The sequence below is a fragment of the Anabas testudineus genome, chromosome 17 (assembly GCF_900324465.2).
Source record: "Anabas testudineus chromosome 17, fAnaTes1.2, whole genome shotgun sequence".
Taxonomy (NCBI): Eukaryota; Metazoa; Chordata; class Actinopteri; order Anabantiformes; family Anabantidae; genus Anabas; species Anabas testudineus.
Window position 1 is genome coordinate 22,277,760 of NC_046626.1, and position 19,564 is coordinate 22,297,323.

A 19,564-nucleotide genomic window follows, 5' to 3' on the forward strand; every position below is an offset into this window, starting at 1 on the left:
CTCCTCTTCCTCCTCCTGTCTCCTCTTCCTCCTCCTGTCTCCTCCTCCTCTTCCTCCTCCTGTCTCCTGCTCTTCTTCCTCCTGTCTCCTCCTCTTCGTCCTCCTGTCTCCTCATCCTGTCTCCTCCTCCACCTCCTGTTTCCTCCTCCTGTCTCCTCCTCTTCCTCCTCCTGTCTCCTCTTCCTCCTCCTCCTGTCTCCTCCTCCTCCTCCTCCTCCTCCTGTCTCCTCTTCCTCCTCCTGTCTCTTCCTCCTCCTGTCTCCTCTTCTTCCTCCTCCTGTCTCCTCCTCTTCCTCCTCCTCTTCCCTCCTCCGTCTCCTCCCTCCTCTTCTCCTCCGTCTCCTCCTCTTCCTCCTCCTGTCTCCTCCTCCTCTCCCTCCTCCTGTCTCCTCCTCTTCCGCCTCCTCCTCTTCCTCCTCCTGTCTCCTCTTCCTCCTCCTCCTCCTTCTCCTCCTCTTCCTCCTCTCCTTCTTCCTCCCCTCCTCCTCCCTCCTCTCTCCCTCTCCTCTTCCTCCTCCTGTCTCCTCCTTCCTCCTCCTCCTCCCTCTTCCTCCTCCTCTTTCCTCCTCCTGTCTCCTCCTTCCTCTCCTCCTGTCTCCTCTCTTCTTCCTCCTCTGTCCCTCCTCTTCTCCTCCTGTCTCCTCCTCTTCCTCCTCCTCCTCTTCCTCCTCTCCTCTGTCTCTCCTCCTCCTCCTCCCCCTCCTCTCCTTCCTCCTTCCTCCTCCTCTTCCTCCTCCTCTTCCTCCTGTCTCCTCTTCCTCCTCCTCTTCCTCCTCCTGTCTCTTCCTCCTCCTCTCTTCCTCCTCCTGTCTCCTCCTCTTCCTCCTCCTGTCTCTTCCTCTTCCTCCTCCTGTCTCCCTCCTCTCTTCCTCCTCCTGTCTCTTCCTCCTCCTGTCTCCTCCTCTTCCTCCTCCTGTCTCCTCTTCCTCCTCCTGTCTCTTCCTCCTCCTGTCTCTTCCTCCTCCTGTCTCCTCCTCCTCTTCCTCCTCCTGTCTCCTCCTCTTCCTCCTCCTGTCTCCTCTTCCTCCTCCTCCTGTCTCCTCCTCTTCCTCCTCCTGTCTCCTCCTCCTCTTCCTCCTCCTGTCTCCTCCTCTTCCTCCTCCTGTCTCCTCCTCTTCCTCCTCCTCGGGGCCTGTGTGGGTCAGACCAGGAACAATATGGCGCCGGGAGGAGCGTTAGCTTCTGGACCAGTCGTTTTCTGAAACACTGGCGATCCGGCAGGATGAACCTGTGCGCCCAGTACCTACGGTGAGCTCGGTGCGGCCTCCTGTCCGTGTTCACCTGACGGCGCAGGTGTTGAGGAATTCGGACGTTTTAATCCAGCGGGTGAAATGTTTTGTTCGGTTGCTAACGCTAAAGCTAGCTGGTTTGGGGACCACCCCCTTAGCTAAATGTTGGCGCTAGCCACCTTCACATATCAACAAACAGTCGCCTGTCGGCTCTTTACAGGGATTAAGTCAGATATTTATGTTGTTTGGTATGAAGCGTGTCTAAGTATACGGATTAAATGTTTGTTGTGTTCCGCTGTTGTGACTTTATGGCTAATTTGCTGTTTACCCGCCACAGACAGACGCGTTACTCGCTGTGTTATTGTGTGTTAGCATGAACCTGTTAGCATGAACCTGTTAGCATGAACCTGTTAGCATGGCTCTGCGTACGTCCGGTTACCTTTAGCGAACAGAAGCTGGTTCATGATAAACGTGACTTTGGTTAATTAACTCCAGGATCTCCCACTTAAAATGGCCGATCAGTGTTTGCTTAGCGGTGTGTTTAGCTGTTTAACGTGAGATGTAGAGATGTGTGCTAGCAGTGGGCGGTCAGTGTTGGATGGTAGCTTGCTAATTAGCTGACGGCTTGTTTCTGTCCATTCAGTCCTGTTTTAACTCAGATCACAGTCAGACTCCGACATCACTACTTTGTCCTTATGTCGACATGTGACACAGCTGTTAAATGTTTAAATGACGTCCCAGCGGGTGGAGACGGTAGCTGCATCATCGTCAGGTCTCCCTGTGTTAGTCATGTGTGGATTGTCAGTAATGAGGAAGTCATGTATGTTACATGTAGTTTGAATGAGCTCCGGTCTTTCATGCTGTGTCTGATGGTTTGTGTGGTTCTGGTGGTGTCTAACCCTCTCTTCTCTGTTTACACCTGAGCAGACAGGCAGAGGCCCTGAAGGCTGACATGACAGGTAGGTCTAAACATCACTGCCAACAGTTTGCCTCTATACAGTTTTAGGGTTAGGCTAACCCTAACCCCTAACCCCTAACCCTACCTGAACCCTGGACACCTGTGATTATACTGGGCTGCAGTGATATTCACATGCAGATAAACCTGTGTCTTGACTGGAGAGATAAATTGATACTTGTGTGATGTAGACTACTTTTAACATGTTAGATATTGTTTTGATTACTTCTTTTGTTAACCTAATATTACAACATAAAAAGATAAATTAATCATAATACTTTTAGTCATTTATTCTAACACAAGGTAATATTCATACAGTCACATAAGATGTGAAGACAGACACTAAAAGCGAAAAGGCTAAAATGTTTACTATGTGGCTCAACTAAAAGAGTAGACAATTTACAATGTAAATCTAAAGAAATATATAGTAGGCAACATACAGTACAGTTTACTACTAGTTTACATCCATACTCTTCATCTACACAGATCTGAATCTACAACATTATTGAGAATACAAAACTTCCATCATCCAGTGTTTATAGCTTTAAGACCCTGCTACAAAATAGAAACGGAACATTGCAGAACTAAAGGGACTATTATTTCACAGTAAATAGCTCCATGCATATTTTAATCAAAAACCCTGAAAATGTTCAGTACTAACCTAATTTAAACAGTATTTAAACAGCGATATTATTTTCACCATTGGTTGTAATTCCTACACATTTCATCTAATGTTTTCTACAGAACCCTTAATGTCAAACTGACGGCCCACATTCTTTATTGTTCTGTTGAATTCACTGTGGTTGTGTACAGAGGTGAACACAAAGGTGAACATTTTGTCACTGTTCACATACTTATGAGGCTGCATTTGTTAAGATTAGTCAGTCACTGATGAGTCTAAGTAATTATTTTCAAGCTGAACCGATTAAGTATATCGTTCTTTTATTTTAAATTTCTAAATGATGTGAACTGACTATTTTTGGAGTTTATTGTTCATACAAAAGAAGACGTGTGAAGTATGGAATGAACTGTTTCACTGGTTTTATTAACTAAATGCTTATCTTTCAACTAGATGAGTCAGTTAGTAAAGAAGAATATTGAATGATAGGAAGCCCTAATGTGGACATTTAATTCGATTACATTTTAATTAAGTGCTAATTGAAACGTTGGCTGTACTGTTTTGTGCCCTCAGTTAATTTAACATAAGTGACTTCTGACAGTGATTTTCTGCATTGTGGCATCTCCTGCTCCCCCAGCAGTTCGTTTTCCAGGTTTTATACCAGGACGTGTATTGATTTTTGTTTTCCCACAAACACGCTGTTAAGCACACTTCAGATTCACCACTGACTTTACTTAATTTTACCATCCAGTCACATTTTCAGAACAGAGCAGCAGCTTCTCACGCTGGTTGGGTATGAGCCAGAGCATTTGGTAGAGATGACTACAGTCAGCCTGCAGCTCTATGGTGGTTTTTACATTGACATGTTGTTTTTAGAGGACTTGGACACATCTGAGACTCATTAAACTAATCTTGACTCTAAACAGAAACACAAAAAACATGGTAGCGGCTTGGTTTCAGTCTTGGTTCCTCAAACATCCTAAATTATTCTCAAATAAGAGTATTGGCCTTGAAGGAGGCGCCTAGATTTTTATTTTATTTTTTTTGGATTTAATGCGGAATGATCAGATTACAGTCAGGTGGTTTCAGATTAGGATCAGGACCACCTTCTGTTCAAAGTCATGATTATTAAAGCACTGTGAGCTGAAAAGATCTTTTTCTTCCCTTTTAGAGTTTGTTCTTTGTGGTGAATCATATCATTAAAAAAAACATCACAGAGCAACTGTTAATTAAATTCAGTCTTATGTTTGGTGTTTGTTACAGTCAGCTTGGCCAAGTATTTAATTTATTTTAAAAAGTAGGGGGGTAATTAATGTTGGCTTCATCCTCCATTGTTTATTATTATTATCTGTTTTTCAAACTTCGTTTCATAGCTGCTGAAACCACTTCATTTTCAGCCTTCAATGATCATGTATTTATCTTAAAAACCACAGTGAAGAACAGTTCAACACACTTGATGCAGATCTAATAATCGGTTTAAAATGAAAGCAGAACAAATGTACGAGAACGTTGCCTAAAGCAAGCGGTGGCTGGTTTATTCAATGGATTTGGGTTCTCTTTATCCTGTAGATTCGAAACTGGGGGCAGCAGAGGTGTGGACGTCTCGGCAGGCCCTGCAGGATCTGTACCAGAAGATGCTGGTAACTGACCTGGAGTACGCTCTGGACAAGAAGGTAGAACAAGACCTGTAAGTTGCCCTGCCTCGAGCCCGACCACACATAATGTGTTGAGAGGAGAAGAAACCTCCAGGCTCCCCTGTCACCTGGTGGTGTTTTATGTCCTGATCCGAGTTTTCTGTCTCCCTGCAGGTGGAATCATGCTTTTAAGAACCAGATCACCACACTGCAGAGCCAGGCCAAGAACCGAGCCAACCCCAACCGCAGTGAAGTCCAGGCCAATCTGTCGCTGTTTCTGGAGGCAGCTAGTGGCTTCTACACACAGGTGAGACTCTGGCGATTCACATGAATCACTACAGGAACTAAATGACCTGGGTGACCAGTAAACACACAGTGTTTGAGACGTGGACCAATTCAATAACATTTCTTTTTTCGGATTTCTCTCAGTTACTGCAGGAGCTTTGCACCGTGTTCAACGTGGACCTGCCGTGTCGCGTCAAATCGTCTCAGCTCGGCATCATCAGCAATAAACAGAGCAGCACCAGCGCCATCGTAACCCCACAGCCCAGCTCCTGCTCCTACATCTGCCAGCACTGCCTAGTCCACCTCGGAGACATAGGTGAGAAAATCTTGTTTTGTTCAACATTTCTTAATAACTATAAATTATCAAAGATCAAATTTTGATGTTTCTGGTCCTTACTGTCTTCCATGTGTCTTTGTTTCAGCGCGTTACCGTAACCAGACCAGCCAGGCAGAGTCTTACTACAGACATGCTGCTCAGCTGGTTCCATCCAATGGTGAGTCTGACAGGATACACTCAGCTGCAGGCGTCTCTACCTTGAATGATCTGAAACCACAGTAATACCGTTACAGTGTCGTATAAAATAATTTAGTTGCTGTGTTGTTGAAAGAAATAAAATGAGCAGTGAGCAGTAGTTGGGAGTGTTACCAGAGTTGATACATCACTGAACTGTGTATGTGGTCTGATCCTTCTTCTGCAGGTCAGCCGTACAATCAGCTGGCCATCCTGGCGTCCTCTAAAGGAGATCACCTCACCACTATCTTCTACTACTGCCGCAGCATTGCAGTCAAGTTCCCCTTCCCAGCAGCCTCCACCAACCTGCAGAAGGCGCTGTCCAAGGCTCTGGAGAGGTAACAGCATGGCACATAAACACATGGCTTCAAATCCTGTTTCCCTGTAGTGTTAAAGAAGTGTTTGACACGAGTTTGAGGGACAGTTCTGTGTTTGTTGATGAGCCTGCAACACTGTGTCCTTCTGAAAAGAATCTCAACAGTTCTTGACTCTTCAGTTTTCATCTGAATAAATCCTTCACCTTCCTTTTGTGTTTCTGCAGCCGTGATGAGGTGAAAACCAAGTGGAGTGTGTCAGATTTCATCAAGGCCTTCATCAAGTTTCATGGTCACGTTTATCTGACTAAGAGTCTGGACAAACTGGACGGTCTGAGAGGGAAACTGGAGGAGCAGTTTCAGGTAAAAGAAAATGACAACACTTACTTTTTCATGTGTGCATTGTGATTCAAAGTATTTTTAAGTGTCTGTTTGATGACCTGGCTTCTGTGTTTGTTTGTCTGCAGCGTCTGATCCTGCAGAAAGCCTTCAGCTCTCAGCAACTGGTCCACATCACTGTCATCAACCTGTTTGAGCTCCACCACCTCAGAGACCTGACGGCTGACGGCAGTGAGCAGAACTACAGCAGCGAGCAGCAGATCAGCTGGTTCCAGCTGCTCGGACTCTTCAGTAAGAACCACAAACAAAACGCTGCTAATAACAGTGTTGTTATTACTGATCTTCTTTATATTAACATAGTACTGTGACTAAGATGATGTGGGTACTTCTAAGACTGCAGAATAAAGGACTGATACACCTCACTTCAAACTCAGAAATCTAAACTGGAATTTGTGGCTCATATTTCATCATTTTGAATACATTTAGATTTTGATAGAGATATTTATGCATTCACACGTCAGCTCCTCTGTTATCATCACCCTTTGTGTTTTAATGAGCCAGTGCTTCAGACTTCAGAGCTGTCAGGATGAACTTGCACCAGTCTAGTCTGTGCCTCCTTGAAGTTGGCCCTTTGTATAAATAACAGGCCAGCATGGGTTTGTTTATCTGACATGTTAAGAACTGTCTCAACAGTCTCAGACGTGGTTTCTGCTAATTGATTGTGAGTTTTTATGACACCCTGTCCACACAGTGTCCTTCCTGGGTGTCATGTGTAGCCGGGTTCTGCTAAACAAGACCAGAGGGGAGGAGATCATGGGGGAGTGTCCTCTGCCGGCTATCAAAGTTTCTCTGGACTGGCTCCGACTGCGACCTAGTGTCTTCCACGAGGCCGCCGTTGACAAGAGGCAGTAGTACGTCTGGTTAATGGCGCCTTTTATCACCACAAGGTTAGAATGTATTTGCTCTGTAGTGAAGCTTTAACTCCTCTTCCTCTTTCTGTCTCAGTGTTTGGCCCTGGCTCGTCTCTATCCTCAACAGTTTTCAGCCCAAAGAGGACGACGTGTCCTGTTCCTCAGGTAGGACACAGACTCGTATTGATTCATATACATATGTGCAGATGCCACAAAGTTCTTTATCTGGTTCACTGGTGAATATGAGCTCCGATCTGCGTCCTCAGGTTACAGCCAGACGTTTAGGACAGTGAACAATTACAGGAACACATTCATTTGTGTAATTTATTACGTGATGGAGTGTTGTGAGAGATAAGCAGACTAAGCAGAATTCTACTGCAGGTTGTTTGTCTTCATGCTTCATAACTTAAAAGCTGCTGTGTCTGAGTGTCACTGTCTACACTGCAGCATCTCAGGGACAGTTTTGCGTCTTAGGAGTCTTCTCACATGTCTGCATGTGTCACTTTAGATGGGTCAACAACGCAGAGTCAATGTTAAGTTTTTTTTTATGTAAAAATCTCTCCCTGAGTTGATAATATAATAATAGACTATTATTATATAATATTTTAATAAATTATTAACCCAGGAAAATGCTTCAAAATGCTTCAGTCAGCAAAACTCCAGCCTTTATAACAGTCATATAGTTAAATCAACTCATCTCTGAAACAGTTTCAAGAGCAAATGAATATTATTGCTTTCATAAGGGAGGATTTATAGGAGGAGTGTTAGTCTGCAGCTGCGTAGCTTCTGTTTTAACTGAAGGGTTTTTTTTTCTCCTCAGTGACACCACTACCAGAGGAGTTTGAGCTGCAGGGTTTCTTGGCTCTCAGACCAGCTCTGAGGTACCAGCTCTACTTGTCCTGTTCGTGTGTTTATTCATTTTCATTCTAGATACTGATCTATGTCGGTGTTTCAGGTCTCTGGACTTCACCAAAGGCCATCAGGGGATCCTGGTGGACAGAGATGGTCTTCCGGTCCACGCTCGACACCAGAGACTTATCATTCTGGGTAAATGGGTGGCCGACAACTGTCCAGGGTGAGTTTCTGTCACATCATCTGTCTGCTTTCACATATAAAACAAGGACATTTACCATAAATACACAGATTTACATGCTGTAGCGTACGTGCTCTGTGTGCTGTTGATTTACTGAACAAGCCTCTGATGAGTCACCTGAACATGAGCAAGGAGTGATCAGGGTTTCTTACATTTAATTTCTTGATCTGTCTCCTCTCTGTAGGCTGATCCAGTACCGAGTGAGTGAGGATGGCCTCCTTGTCTTCTTCACTGACATTCCTGAACAAGCCATCGAGGAGCCGCAGGAGAAGGAGGCGCCTGTTCTGCAGGAATCGTCCAATGGTGAACAGACAACCAACGATGGGGGGAACTCAGGTCTGAAGTCGGTGCTGTCGGCGGGCAAGACGCAGAGCTCCTGGCCTGATGGCGGCGATCGACCCGTTGTTACGTTCAAGGAGAACATCAAACCCCGGGAACAGAGCCGTGAACCGACACGAAACCATCATCAGAAGGATCCGAAGGAGCGCAGAGACTTTGCTAAAGGAAACGGGGCTGCTGGAAAAGGAGAGCTAAAGAGAGACGGGAAGAGGAAGAGTGAGCTGAAGAAAACGGCTCACGAGAAATCGGCAGATGCTGGAAAACAGGTTGAGATGTTGAATCAACTTCAGCTGATGCTCATTTAATATTTTGCTGAAGACTAGTGTTAAAACTCCTGATGTTTGTTTTCTGTTGCTCAGGTGAAGGCACAGACGGAGCTGAGGAAGACTCCCGTCTCTGAGGCGAAGAAGACCCCTGTCACTCAAACCCAGACCACCTGCTCCTCCCAGTTCATCCCCATCCATCATCCTGGAGCGTTTCCTCCGCTGCCCAGCAGACCTGGTGTGTGTGTGTGTGTGTGTGTGTGTGTGTGTGTGTGTGTGTGTGTGCCTTAACCCTTGACCCTAAAATTTAATCTTACTCCCCAAAACACTCTGGTGTTCAAACAGCTCAAATGTCCTCACAACATTCAAGGTTTTAAACACACAGCACCCCCCCACCTTATTTCAGGATGACTGCCCCACACAGAGTCCACTGTTGTTGGTTTATTTCTCTGTCTTGATTTATTTTCAGCAGCAGGTTTAGATTTTCTTCTACTGATCTTAACGTTTCTATTGACTCTGTATTTGGCACTTTGTGTTGTGTCTGATCCTGATTGGTTCCTCTGCAGGTTTCCCGCCCTCAGCCTATGTCATCCCTCCTCCTGTGGCGTTCCCGGGGCTCCCGGTGAATCCGGGCTTTACGTTCTCAACCGGAGTGTCTGTTCCTGGACCTTTCCTCCAGTCCGCTGTACACACTCAGGCTGGCACACAGGTCCAAGGTGGGAAGCAGTCCCACATTCCCTACAGTCAGCAGAGACCCTCTGGTCCTGGTCCCGGTCAGGGACCCGGGTCCTCAGGTCAGGGCCCAGGGCCCATGAACCAGGGCCCTACCCAAGTTCAGCAGCCCCAGGTGCAGCCACCTTCCCAGCAGGCCTTGCAGCAGTCAGTCCAGCTACAGGTGCAGATGAGCCAGCAGCAGCAGCAGTCTCCTACCAAACCAGTCCAGCAGGTTGGGTTGGGAAAGAGTCCACCTCACCACCCGGGACTTCAGCAGGTCAGATCACATGATTCAGCTGCTCTTATCTCAGAAAATGCAGGGACTCTTAGAAGTGCTCTGCACTCATGTTGGTCTATAAGTGTAAAATAGTTTGCAGTGGTTTCAGTGTCTGGTTAAATCAGATCAGTATATAAATAACTGTGTAGACTGAAAAGAGCAGGTTACATATGAACAGTCAGGGCTTCAGTCATGTTACAACCTCACAAGAATCATCTGCAGGTCCTGGTTTGGGTGAATGTGTTGCTCCCAAACCTAGATGGACTCGTGTAATCTGGAAACATGACTTTCAGTCCACAGTTCTGCTCTCTATTGAACGTGTCTGTTAGCCTAAGAGCAGGTATCTGGTGCAGAAAGTGGTGTTTTACTCTTGTGTCTCTGGTGTCAGCAGTATATGCAGGTCCAGGATCCGCCGACTCAGATGTGGAACCAGGCACAGGCGGCCCTGCAGAAGATGTCTCCCATGCAGATGCCGATGAAGCAGCCTCAGCAGCTGCAGCAGCAGCAGGCCCTTTATTTGGCGGCTCAGGATCCTCTCAAACTGTATGAGCACCAGCTGCAGCCCCCCAACATGGACAAGAAGATCAAGTACCCTGATGTGAAGATGCAGGACTTCTACTGGGAGCCCTCCTACAGGATGGGGGAGGGTCTTGCTGTGATGGCAGACAGGATGAAGAGGTCTCCACCGGGTGGTATCTGTTCAGACCAGGATGCTTCCAGGCCCCGGGGACCCCCATTTGAGGTGAGCAGCTCTTTGGGGACAGTGAGGGAGGAGGAGCTGGTCCAGTCCTGTCCTGCTGCTTTTCTGTCTCTGTGCTGCCATCTGTGGTTTTTCAGTTTTTCCCTTTGAGTCTCGTTTTATGAAGTAAATGTTTTTGTAGCAGTTACAGATTCAAGAGTCAGGTTGAATCTTATTAATCTGTAGGTTGTTCTCTGATGCTTCATCTAAAACAACCTCATTTCTATGTTTTATTCTTTTTGCATTTTAGTTTTTAGAAGAGAGTATTTACCATCTGTCTGTTTCTGTGGTGAACAAAGTCAGATCAGTTTCAGGATCTTTGCTTTCCTGTGTATGGATTCTGTTCTGTTTCCAGCTTTCAGTGCAACCTTCCTTCCTTCAACTCAGTCTCACTGGCTTTGCCTTCTTTCTTTCTCTCTTCTTCTTTGCCCCTGTCTCTTCCTGCTCCTCCTTCCCGTTCTTCTTCTTCCTTCATCTCTCACTAGGACAACAAGAGCTCGCCTCTTCTACCTCCTGACCTGTTAAAAACTCTTGCAGATTTTGAGGAGGAGGAAGAGCTCGTCTTTACTAAGCCTTCTGATTTCTTCCAGGCCTTGGCTGGCCCTCTTAGCACTGCTCCTGGACCAAACATATTTGTATGTAGCCCTGTCTTCCTCATCTCCATCCTCAGTCCCAAACCCCAGTTCTCGTGTATCTACTTAAAGGAGCAAAAACCATCTGATTAAAATGTACAAATACAAATTGAAATAATGTTTTGTTTTACATTAAAAGTCTTTATGTAATTAAATAAAGATCAACTGGAGGCCTTTTATTGTAAAACAGCTCGGCAGCATGTTTGTTTGTGCAGAATGATGAGGACAGTGTTAGAGAATGAAACACGCGTGTTCAATTTCAATTTGTTTGTCTGTGCTTCGTTTCTGCAGCTGCCAAACCAGAGCAGGATGGAGAGCGGCCCTGAAGTCGTCGGCCAGTCATCGTCTCTCCTGCCCATGTCTGGATTCCCCATGCAGGTCAGATCTCACCTCCTCCCTAAAAGAGGAGATCTTTGTCTGCAGCTGGTCCCAAAAATCCGGGTTGATTGATTGATTGATTCAGGTTGATTTTGGAATCAATAGTTCTTCTGTCTCAAAATGATAAATGTAAATACAATTTAATTACCTGCAATAAACTGTTTTTATCCACCAGAGGGCAGAATAAATATTTATTTGGGTTTTTAAACCTGAATCTGCTGCTTCACTTATGGAAAGTAATTAAGTACATTTACTACTGCATTTAAATAAAGTATACTTAATAGTAAAATAAATACATAAACCTTTTCCCTCCATTGACTTTCTCAATACTTAGACTCTGTGTAAAGAAGTTAAAACCAGCTCCGGGAGCTCTGGTTCTGCTCTGGTTCGTAGTGACCTCATCAGAACCTGAGCTGTGATGTGTCTCTGTGTGTTCAGGAGTACAACCAGAACAGCATCTTCAGTCAGGCCTACGGCAAGAACCTGCCTCCCAGCTCCAAGCCTGACGCTCCCATGGTGCACCAGGAGCCGTCCCTCTACTCCCTGTTTGAAGGAACTCCTTGGTCCCCTTCCCTCCCTGCCAGCTCAGGTACGTCCCACCTGTAAAGACAAGTTTGTTATTACCACTTAATCACTTAACGCCGTCTCTGATGTGAGCTGTGTTCTGATTGGCAGACCACTCCACTCCAGCCAGCCAATCCCCTCACTCCTCCAACCCCAGCAGCCTGCCGTCCTCCCCCCCGACACACAATCATGGAGCCATGCCCTTCTCTAACTTCGGGCCGATTGGCACTCCGGACAGCCGGGACCGCAGGGTGGTGGACCGCTGGAAGGCGGACAAGACTGGTGAGAGGCGGGGTAGGGTCAGAGTTCAAGAGGAACTCGACATCTTAACTTGTGATATAATTAAGTGTGTATTATGTTAACGTTCACGTGTTGACGTGTGTGTTTTTAGCGGTAAGCGGGTTCGGTCTGGACTACCTGCCGGCTGCAGCCTCCTCTGCAGCTTCAGACACCAGCTGGCACCAGAGCGGGCCGACCGGAAGCTCCTGGACCAATCAGGAGTCTCCAATGGAGGAGTCGTCCTCCACCGTGCTGCTCGACAGCCTGAAGGTTGGGAAGTGTTTTCCAAACACGTTTAACTGTAGAGTATTAGATATGCAGTAGACGCCATTTTGATTTAGCTTGTTTGGTTCAGAGGACGAGAAACAAATGTAAAAATCGAATCGTAAAAATGTTGAGCGCCGTAGGAACTGGAACCAGAATAAATCACAGAACCCGTCTCCACTGACTCTCTGCTGTGCTGTTGTGTTCTGTTCTGCAGTCGATCTGGTCGAGCTCCATGATGCAGCCGGGCCCGTCGGCGCTGGAGCAGCTCCTCCTGCAGCAGAAGCAGAAGCAGCAGCGAGGTCACGGCGCCATGAACCCCCCCCACTGAACGGCAGCTGGAGGCGGCGCTTTGTGTCCGGACGTCAAAACAACCACCACCAGGAGACATGGGAGGAAAAAAAACACAAGTTTGATGAAGACGAGCTCCAACTTAAACGGAAAATTAAACCGGCGAGAAACGGTGGAGGCTGGGGAGGCGACACGACCCCCCGACGAGGCTGAAACACCACCCCCACCACCCTCGTCTGTCGAGGAGCGGTGATGCCCCTCCTGGATCGGAGGGCGCGGGATCTCTTCAAACCGCGGCGCCACGCCCCCATCGGGTTTCTTTTAACCTGTGGAAATCTGAACATTGAGGAACACAACCCCCCCTCACCACCAATGCCCCCCCAGTTTGGACAGGTGCCACATTTTCACCTCGGTCATCTGGAAGAACGTCTTCTCTCTTTGGAACAAAAAAAAAGGAAATAAACCACCCCCCCCGGGCGTCTGCTTGGTCCTGTTGGGGCGCCTGTTTTTAGCGTCTCCACCGCCGCAGACAGAAGCGGGGCTGTCGTGAGAGAGTGAGGGCGGTGTGGTGGTCGGGTTCAGGGGGGGTCAGGTGAAGCACCGGGGCTCAAAAAACAGACTGGACTTTCTGATCTCTCCGTTCATTTTCATTACTGTGGAGGAGGAGGGGGGGCTCTCTGTAGCCGATTGTGGGATGAAGGAAGGACGGTTTGGTCACAGCTATAAATATATAAATAAATATATATTGTCATAGTTGGACTTGAAACGGGCCTCGTCTCTTAGCCGTGTTGTGAGAATCGGGACTGGACGGCTGCGTAACGTCACCTGACGCAGCTGTTTGAAGGAAGAGGCTCGAGGTGCGACGGCGGGGGGCGGCTTTGAGATGCCACAAAACAAGAAAGGAAGACGGACAAGGGAAGGAGGCTGAGAACATCACAGCCCTCAGACGTAGGGGTAGTATTATCGTTAGCTTCAAGAGATATTAACAAAACGTATTTTGTGATTTGTTGTAGCAGTTTTAGCTCCACGCCCTGCGAGGCGAACACACCTGTGTGTATTAGCTTCCTGCTTGAATATTTCCGGGGCTTTCTTCCTCTTCGGCCTCTTCTTCCTGTTGTTTCTTTACTTGATGAAGAAAAAAAAAAAGGTGTAACCCTGCTCGCTTCCTTAACCTGCATTTACTGTTTTTTCTGTTCATGTTCTGCCTTTTTACTAGTTTGAAGCAGCTCTGTCGGCTCCTCTGTGCCTGCTCACTGTCCCAGTACCACTGACTCTGTTAGCTTAGCACCAGGCCGCAGACGGTGAACAGGTGTGTACAGGTAGTTGGCTCAGCCTGAATGTTTCCACTAACTCTCCTTTAGAAACCACTAAACGACTGCAGCTCTGCTTTTATTGAACACGTAGCTGAAGCCGCTTTTCAAAAACCAGTTCCCAGAAGGACGAAGCTGCAAGAACCAAACTCAGGAACGAACCTCGACCTCAGCATCTGATGATGAAGCTGTTGGTCCTAAAGCAGCAAGAGACGCGATTAACTGATCCCTCATTAATCAGTGTAACGTTCATTAGGTTTACACACCGTGGTCACAGAGGAGAAGAAGCTCCAACATGTGACTCGATTTGAATCTGAAAACTGACAAATCGACTCGCAGCTCGAGCGGTTTCGTCTGTTCAATAATCAGCCGGCTGTTCCAGCTCTTGATGTTCTTCGTCATTTACTGTAAATTCGGTTCAGGGCTGCGATTTTTAATGTGAGTTATAAAAAGCTCGTCACCGTCAGTTTATGTTCTGTGAGACAAAGACGAGGAGCAAACACTCAGAAGAACGTGGGACTGTTTGGCTTGAAAAACAATTTGAACCAGTTATTTATTATTGAGGTCTTTGATTTTTGTTGATTGATTGATTGATTGATTATTGGACTAGTTATTGCAGCTGTTTCCTTTGACAACTCCACCCTGAGAGTTCCTGCACTGTCTTTAGGTCCAGGAACTAGAGATGAAAAGTTTCTGAGTTCCTCCTTTAAGGTTCCAGGAAAGCAGCGAGCGACCCCCCCCCCCAGGCTTCAGCAGACTGTGACGACTGCAGCACTGTAATTAACTTTATGTCCAGTTCAAAAGCAGCAGAAGCTGTTTTCAGTTTAAAAGTCATGGTTTGGTTCGGAGCTGTTTTCATTTCCCTGCGTTTTATTAAAGCAGACTTCAGACGTGTCTGTTTCTGTGTGGTTGTGCTTTTTCATGTTGCATTTACAAACTGTATTTAAAAATAATAAAGAGAAAATATTACTGAATGTGAGGACGAAGGGTCAAGAAGAGAGAACACGTTAGTTTTCATGTCTGCAGCTCGACACTTGGTCTGAGCTTTTCTTTTTTTTTTTTTTTGAGTAAGAACTAAACGGACTAAATCTGTATCTGACCACATTCCACTCGGTGAGATGTTTGGGAGGCTGCAGGGCGGGGTCCTCGGCAGGGAACGGTTCACATCTGAGCTTTGGCTCGGAGGCTTTTTGTGTTCGTGTCTCTCTGTAGACTTTCAGAACTGGTGGAATCAGCCTTTAAATAAACGTAAACTATGTTCTCCCCTAAGACCGTGTCTGCTTGTGTTGTTTCCACATTTCAGATCCTGATGCTCACAACACACAAAGAAACTTCTCAGCTGCTGCTTCTTCAAGTTATTTCTTTATTTGTAGAAATAGTGTAGGAACTAAAGTACAACACTAAGAGATCTGCAATAGAACATAACATTATAATAGAAAAGAGAACATTCAATAGAACATAACATAATAGAAAAGAGAACATTCAATAGAACAAAACATAATAGAAAAGAACATTCAATAGAACATAACATTATAATAGAAAAGAGAACATTCAATAGAACATAACATAATAGAAAAGAGAACATTCAATAGAACATAACATAATAGAAAAGAGAACATTCAATAGAACAAAACATAATAGAAAAGAACATTCGATACAACATAACATAATAGAAAAGAGAACATTCGATAGAACATAACATTATAATAGAAAAGAGAACATTCAGTACAACATAACATAATAGAAAAGAGAACATTCAATAGAACAGTACATAATAGAAAAGAGAACATTCGATAGAACATAACAATAGAAAAGAGAACATTCAATAGAACAAAACATAATAGAAAAGAACATTCAATAGAACATAACATTATAATAGAAGAGAACATTCAATAGAACATAACATAATAGAACATTCAATAAAACATAATAGAAAAGAGAACATTCAATAGAACAAAACATAATAGAAAAGAACATTCGATACAACATAACATAATAGAAAAGAGAACATTCGATAGAACATAACATTATAATAGAAAAGAGAACATTCAGTACAACATAACATAATAGAAAAGAGAACATTCAATAGAACAGTACATAATAGAAAAGAGAACATTCGATAGAACATAACAATAGAAAAGAGAACATTCAATAGAACAAAACATAATAGAAAAGAGAACATTCAATAGAACAAAACATAATAGAAAAGAGAACATTCAATAGAACATAACATTATAATAGAAAAGAGAACATTCAATAGAACATAACATAATAGAAAAGAGAACATTCAATAGAACATAACATTATAATAGAAAAGAGAACATTCAATAGAACATAACATAATAGAAAAGAGAACATTCAATAGAACATAACATAATAGAAAAGAGAACATTCAATAGAACAAAACATAATAGAAAAGAGAACATTCAATAGAATATAACATAATAGAAAAGAGAACATTCGATAGAACATAACATTATAATAGAAAAGAGAACATTCAATAGAACATAACATAATAGAAAAGAGAACATTCAATAGAACATAACATTATAATAGAAAAGAGAACATTCAATAGAACATAACATTATAATAGAAAAGAGAACATTCAATAGAACATAACATTATAATAGAAAAGAGAACATTCAATAGAACATAACATTATAATAGAAAAGAGAACATTCAGTACAACATAACATAATAGAAAAGAACATTCGATAGAACATAACATTATAATAGAAAAGAACATTCGATAGAACATAACATTATAATAGAAAAGAGAACATTCAATAGAACATAACATTATAATAGAAAAGAGAACATTCAGTACAACATAACATAATAGAAAAGAGAACATTCAATAGAACATAACATTATAATAGAAAAGAGAACATTCAATAGAACATAACATAATAGAAAAGAGAACATTCAATACAACATAACATAATAGAAAAGAGAACATTCGATACAACATAACATTATAATAGAAAGGAGAACATTCAATACAACATAACATTATAGTAGAAAAGAGAACATTCAATACAACATAACATTATAATAGAACATTCAATAGAACATGACATTATAATAGAAAAGAGAACATTCAATAGAACATAACATTATAATAGAAAAGAGAACATTCAATAGAACATAACATTATAATAGAAAAGAGAACATTCAATAGAACATAACATTATAATAGAAAAGAGAACATTCAATAGAACATAACATTATAGTAGAAAAGAGAACATTCAATACAACATAACATTATAATAGAACATTCAATAGAACATGACATTATAATAGAACATTCAATAGAACATAACATTATAATAGAAAAGAGAACATTCGATAGAACATAACATAATAGAAAAGAGAACATTCAATAGAACGATGAGGACAAGCTGGAGAAACGTTTAGCAGCTAATGAGGTTAATTAGCAGCACGTCAGTAACATGACTGGATAAAGAGCAAAGATCAACATCACAGCGTGAAGACACCAAATGTCAACATGCTCCAGAAACACGTCATCTTCTCTGGAACAAAGCTCATTGTAAACGGTTCTAATTCCTGCGTCTGATGGTCTGGGGGAGCATCAGGGTCTGGTATGGGCAGCTTGTACTTTGCTCCCATCCAGACGACCACATCTTCAGGCCTTGAATATTTCAGCAGGACGAATGTGAACTGAATACATCCACGACAACAGCGCGGCTTCATGTTCAAACCTACAGTCCACAGTAAAAACCAAAGTACCTCAAGAGTACTAATTGAGTAAATGTTCTTAGTCACGCTTGGACCCATGTTTGACCCAGACCTTCCAGTGCTTTTCATGAATTCACTGTGATTTGTCACCGAGTGATCAAACTGTGAACAGATCTCAGGTACGACACAAAGTGAAGAAGAAGTGAAACGTCTGACGTCAGCTTCGATCTGGTCGACCTTTATTTAAACACAGCAGACATTTGACGCCCGTGCTGCATTTTTAGACTCGTCGAGTCCCATCAGATAAAACGATCCCGTCTTCAAACAGGCCACAGGAGCTTGACGGGGGAAAACCTCAAGCCACACTCAACTGCTGCTCAGTGTCTCCATAGAGAAACAGTTCAACAGTTTTTGTACGAGTGTTTTTCGCTGTGGATACGTACCACAGTGAGTGAAGTCAGGCTGACACCCTGACAAAAACCTCTCAGACCTGGTCCAGGGCAAAATGCACCTTGTTGCACACAGCAGCGTCTGTTTTAGGATTTGTAACCTGTCAGGGAACTATCAGGCTCATATCTGGTCCTGACTACTTCAGTGTCTTACTGGCGGTGTTAGCAGCTGCACCATCAAACCTGCAGAGGATCCAAAACGTCTCATTTGATCAGTAAAAAGGACACGTTACACCACTGTTCAGATCTCTGCACTGGTTTCATGGAGCTGCTCATCAGGTTTAAAATCCTAACTCTTACCTACAAAGCACCGGTACATGAACTCCCTCATCCAGGTCTAGTCCACTCACCTCAAAAGATCCAAGGCAAAGCAAACTGTCCTATTTTACATCCCATGAGACAGAATCATTTCTTCCTATAGCACTTTACTTCCTTGTTTTTCATCTTGACTTAGATATTTAGCCGTGTCTGTGACCTTTTAAAGATCTACGTCTAAACACAACCAGAGAAGTTTGATGCTGTTCTACTCACTTCAACTGGACTAAAGTATTTTGCTGTTGACTGAGATGCTCTCTTTCCAGGTTTAATTCCAAGAACAATTGACGTTCAGAGCAGCTTAACCAAGGACTCATCCTCCTGTAATCCCTCTTCCTGGTGTAACCAATTTCTGGGGGGGGGAGAGGGTCTACTTCCCTTCCAGGCACCACCTCTATTCCTCCTGGCTCGGAGAAGACATAAAGGTGTACACACCTCACATCCGTCTCCAGGGTGTCCAGCACATTACTTGTGTCCAGATTTTAGTACCGCTGCACTGTACTGTACTAGTACTCCAACCTCGCACATCAGTGTTTACCTCCATGATCCTCAACTTAAGATTTAGTTGCACAACCGTTTGAAGCTGTAATCAAACAATTCCTGTAACTCTCAATAAGACTTCTGCACCTGTCCACAGGTGTTTAGTTTCACTCCTCGTGATCAAACTGCTCCAGTTGTCTCAGGTTTGAAGGGTGCCTTCTCTAGACTGCACGTTTGAGCTCCTTCCACAGATGTTCAATCTGATTTAGATCAGGACTCATCGAGACCACTTCAAGCACCAAACTAGGACAGGAGATCTACTGAATAAGTAAGGGTTGTTTGAAATTTGTTTGTTAGTTTCAGAGGTAGCAGAGTTTGTGTCATTTCTCTCTAGTCTGCTGATTTAGCCTGTTTGTCAGTCTGTTTCAATAAGTATTAAGAACTGTAGTTAGAGAGTTTTGGTGTATTGTTGGTGGTAGTTTCAGCTTAGTAATCACCGAGCATTCACACCTTTGACCTAACAAAGGCAAACAAATTAGATTGGTTTCTACCAGGGGGCGGTTTCAGCCGTAGCCCATTGCGACCGTATTTAAAGCAACTGTCTTGCTGGAGCGTCAGCCCTCTTTGTGTGAAGACCGATTTGGGTTAAGACCTGCGAGTCTACCTGTGCGAGTCCACCGA

At 44.0% G+C, this 19,564-nt stretch overlaps 1 protein-coding gene across 4 annotated transcripts; it reads left to right on the forward strand.

Moving 5' to 3' along the window:
• The first annotated feature begins 1,068 nt into the window (after positions 1 to 1,068).
• On the forward strand, positions 1,069 to 15,205 carry smg7 (SMG7 nonsense mediated mRNA decay factor). 4 transcript variants are annotated; one of them, XM_026374208.1, is made up of 23 exons: positions 1,069 to 1,248; positions 2,157 to 2,188; positions 4,373 to 4,490; positions 4,612 to 4,744; positions 4,867 to 5,038; positions 5,145 to 5,216; positions 5,421 to 5,571; positions 5,775 to 5,910; positions 6,015 to 6,177; positions 6,638 to 6,797; positions 6,892 to 6,962; positions 7,618 to 7,678; positions 7,753 to 7,872; positions 8,075 to 8,495; positions 8,589 to 8,730; positions 9,059 to 9,483; positions 9,872 to 10,225; positions 10,813 to 10,857; positions 11,146 to 11,232; positions 11,671 to 11,821; positions 11,908 to 12,078; positions 12,188 to 12,345; positions 12,557 to 15,205. In XM_026374208.1, the coding sequence occupies exons 1-23, from the start codon at positions 1,223 to 1,225 to the stop codon at positions 12,668 to 12,670; spliced, it is 3,483 nt and encodes a 1,160-aa protein (XP_026229993.1). In that variant the 5' UTR covers positions 1,069 to 1,222; the 3' UTR covers positions 12,671 to 15,205. The 4 variants fall into 4 exon arrangements, with proteins under 4 accessions (XP_026229993.1, XP_026229994.1, XP_026229995.1 ...); XM_026374209.2 differs by having other exon boundaries at positions 1,070 to 1,248; positions 9,875 to 10,225; XM_026374211.1 differs by lacking the exon at positions 1,069 to 1,248 and adding an exon at positions 1,306 to 1,326.
• The last annotated feature ends 4,359 nt before the right edge of the window (positions 15,206 to 19,564 follow it).

Coding starts and splice junctions, on each gene's coding strand:
- smg7 (XM_026374208.1), top strand. CDS start 1,223: ATGAACCTGTGCGCCCAGTACCTACG. Junction 4,745..4,866: donor CTAGTGGCTTCTACACACAG/GTGAGACTCTGG, acceptor GATTTCTCTCAG/TTACTGCAGGAGCTTTGCAC. Junction 10,858..11,145: donor CTCCTGGACCAAACATATTT/GTATGTAGCCCT, acceptor TCGTTTCTGCAG/CTGCCAAACCAGAGCAGGAT.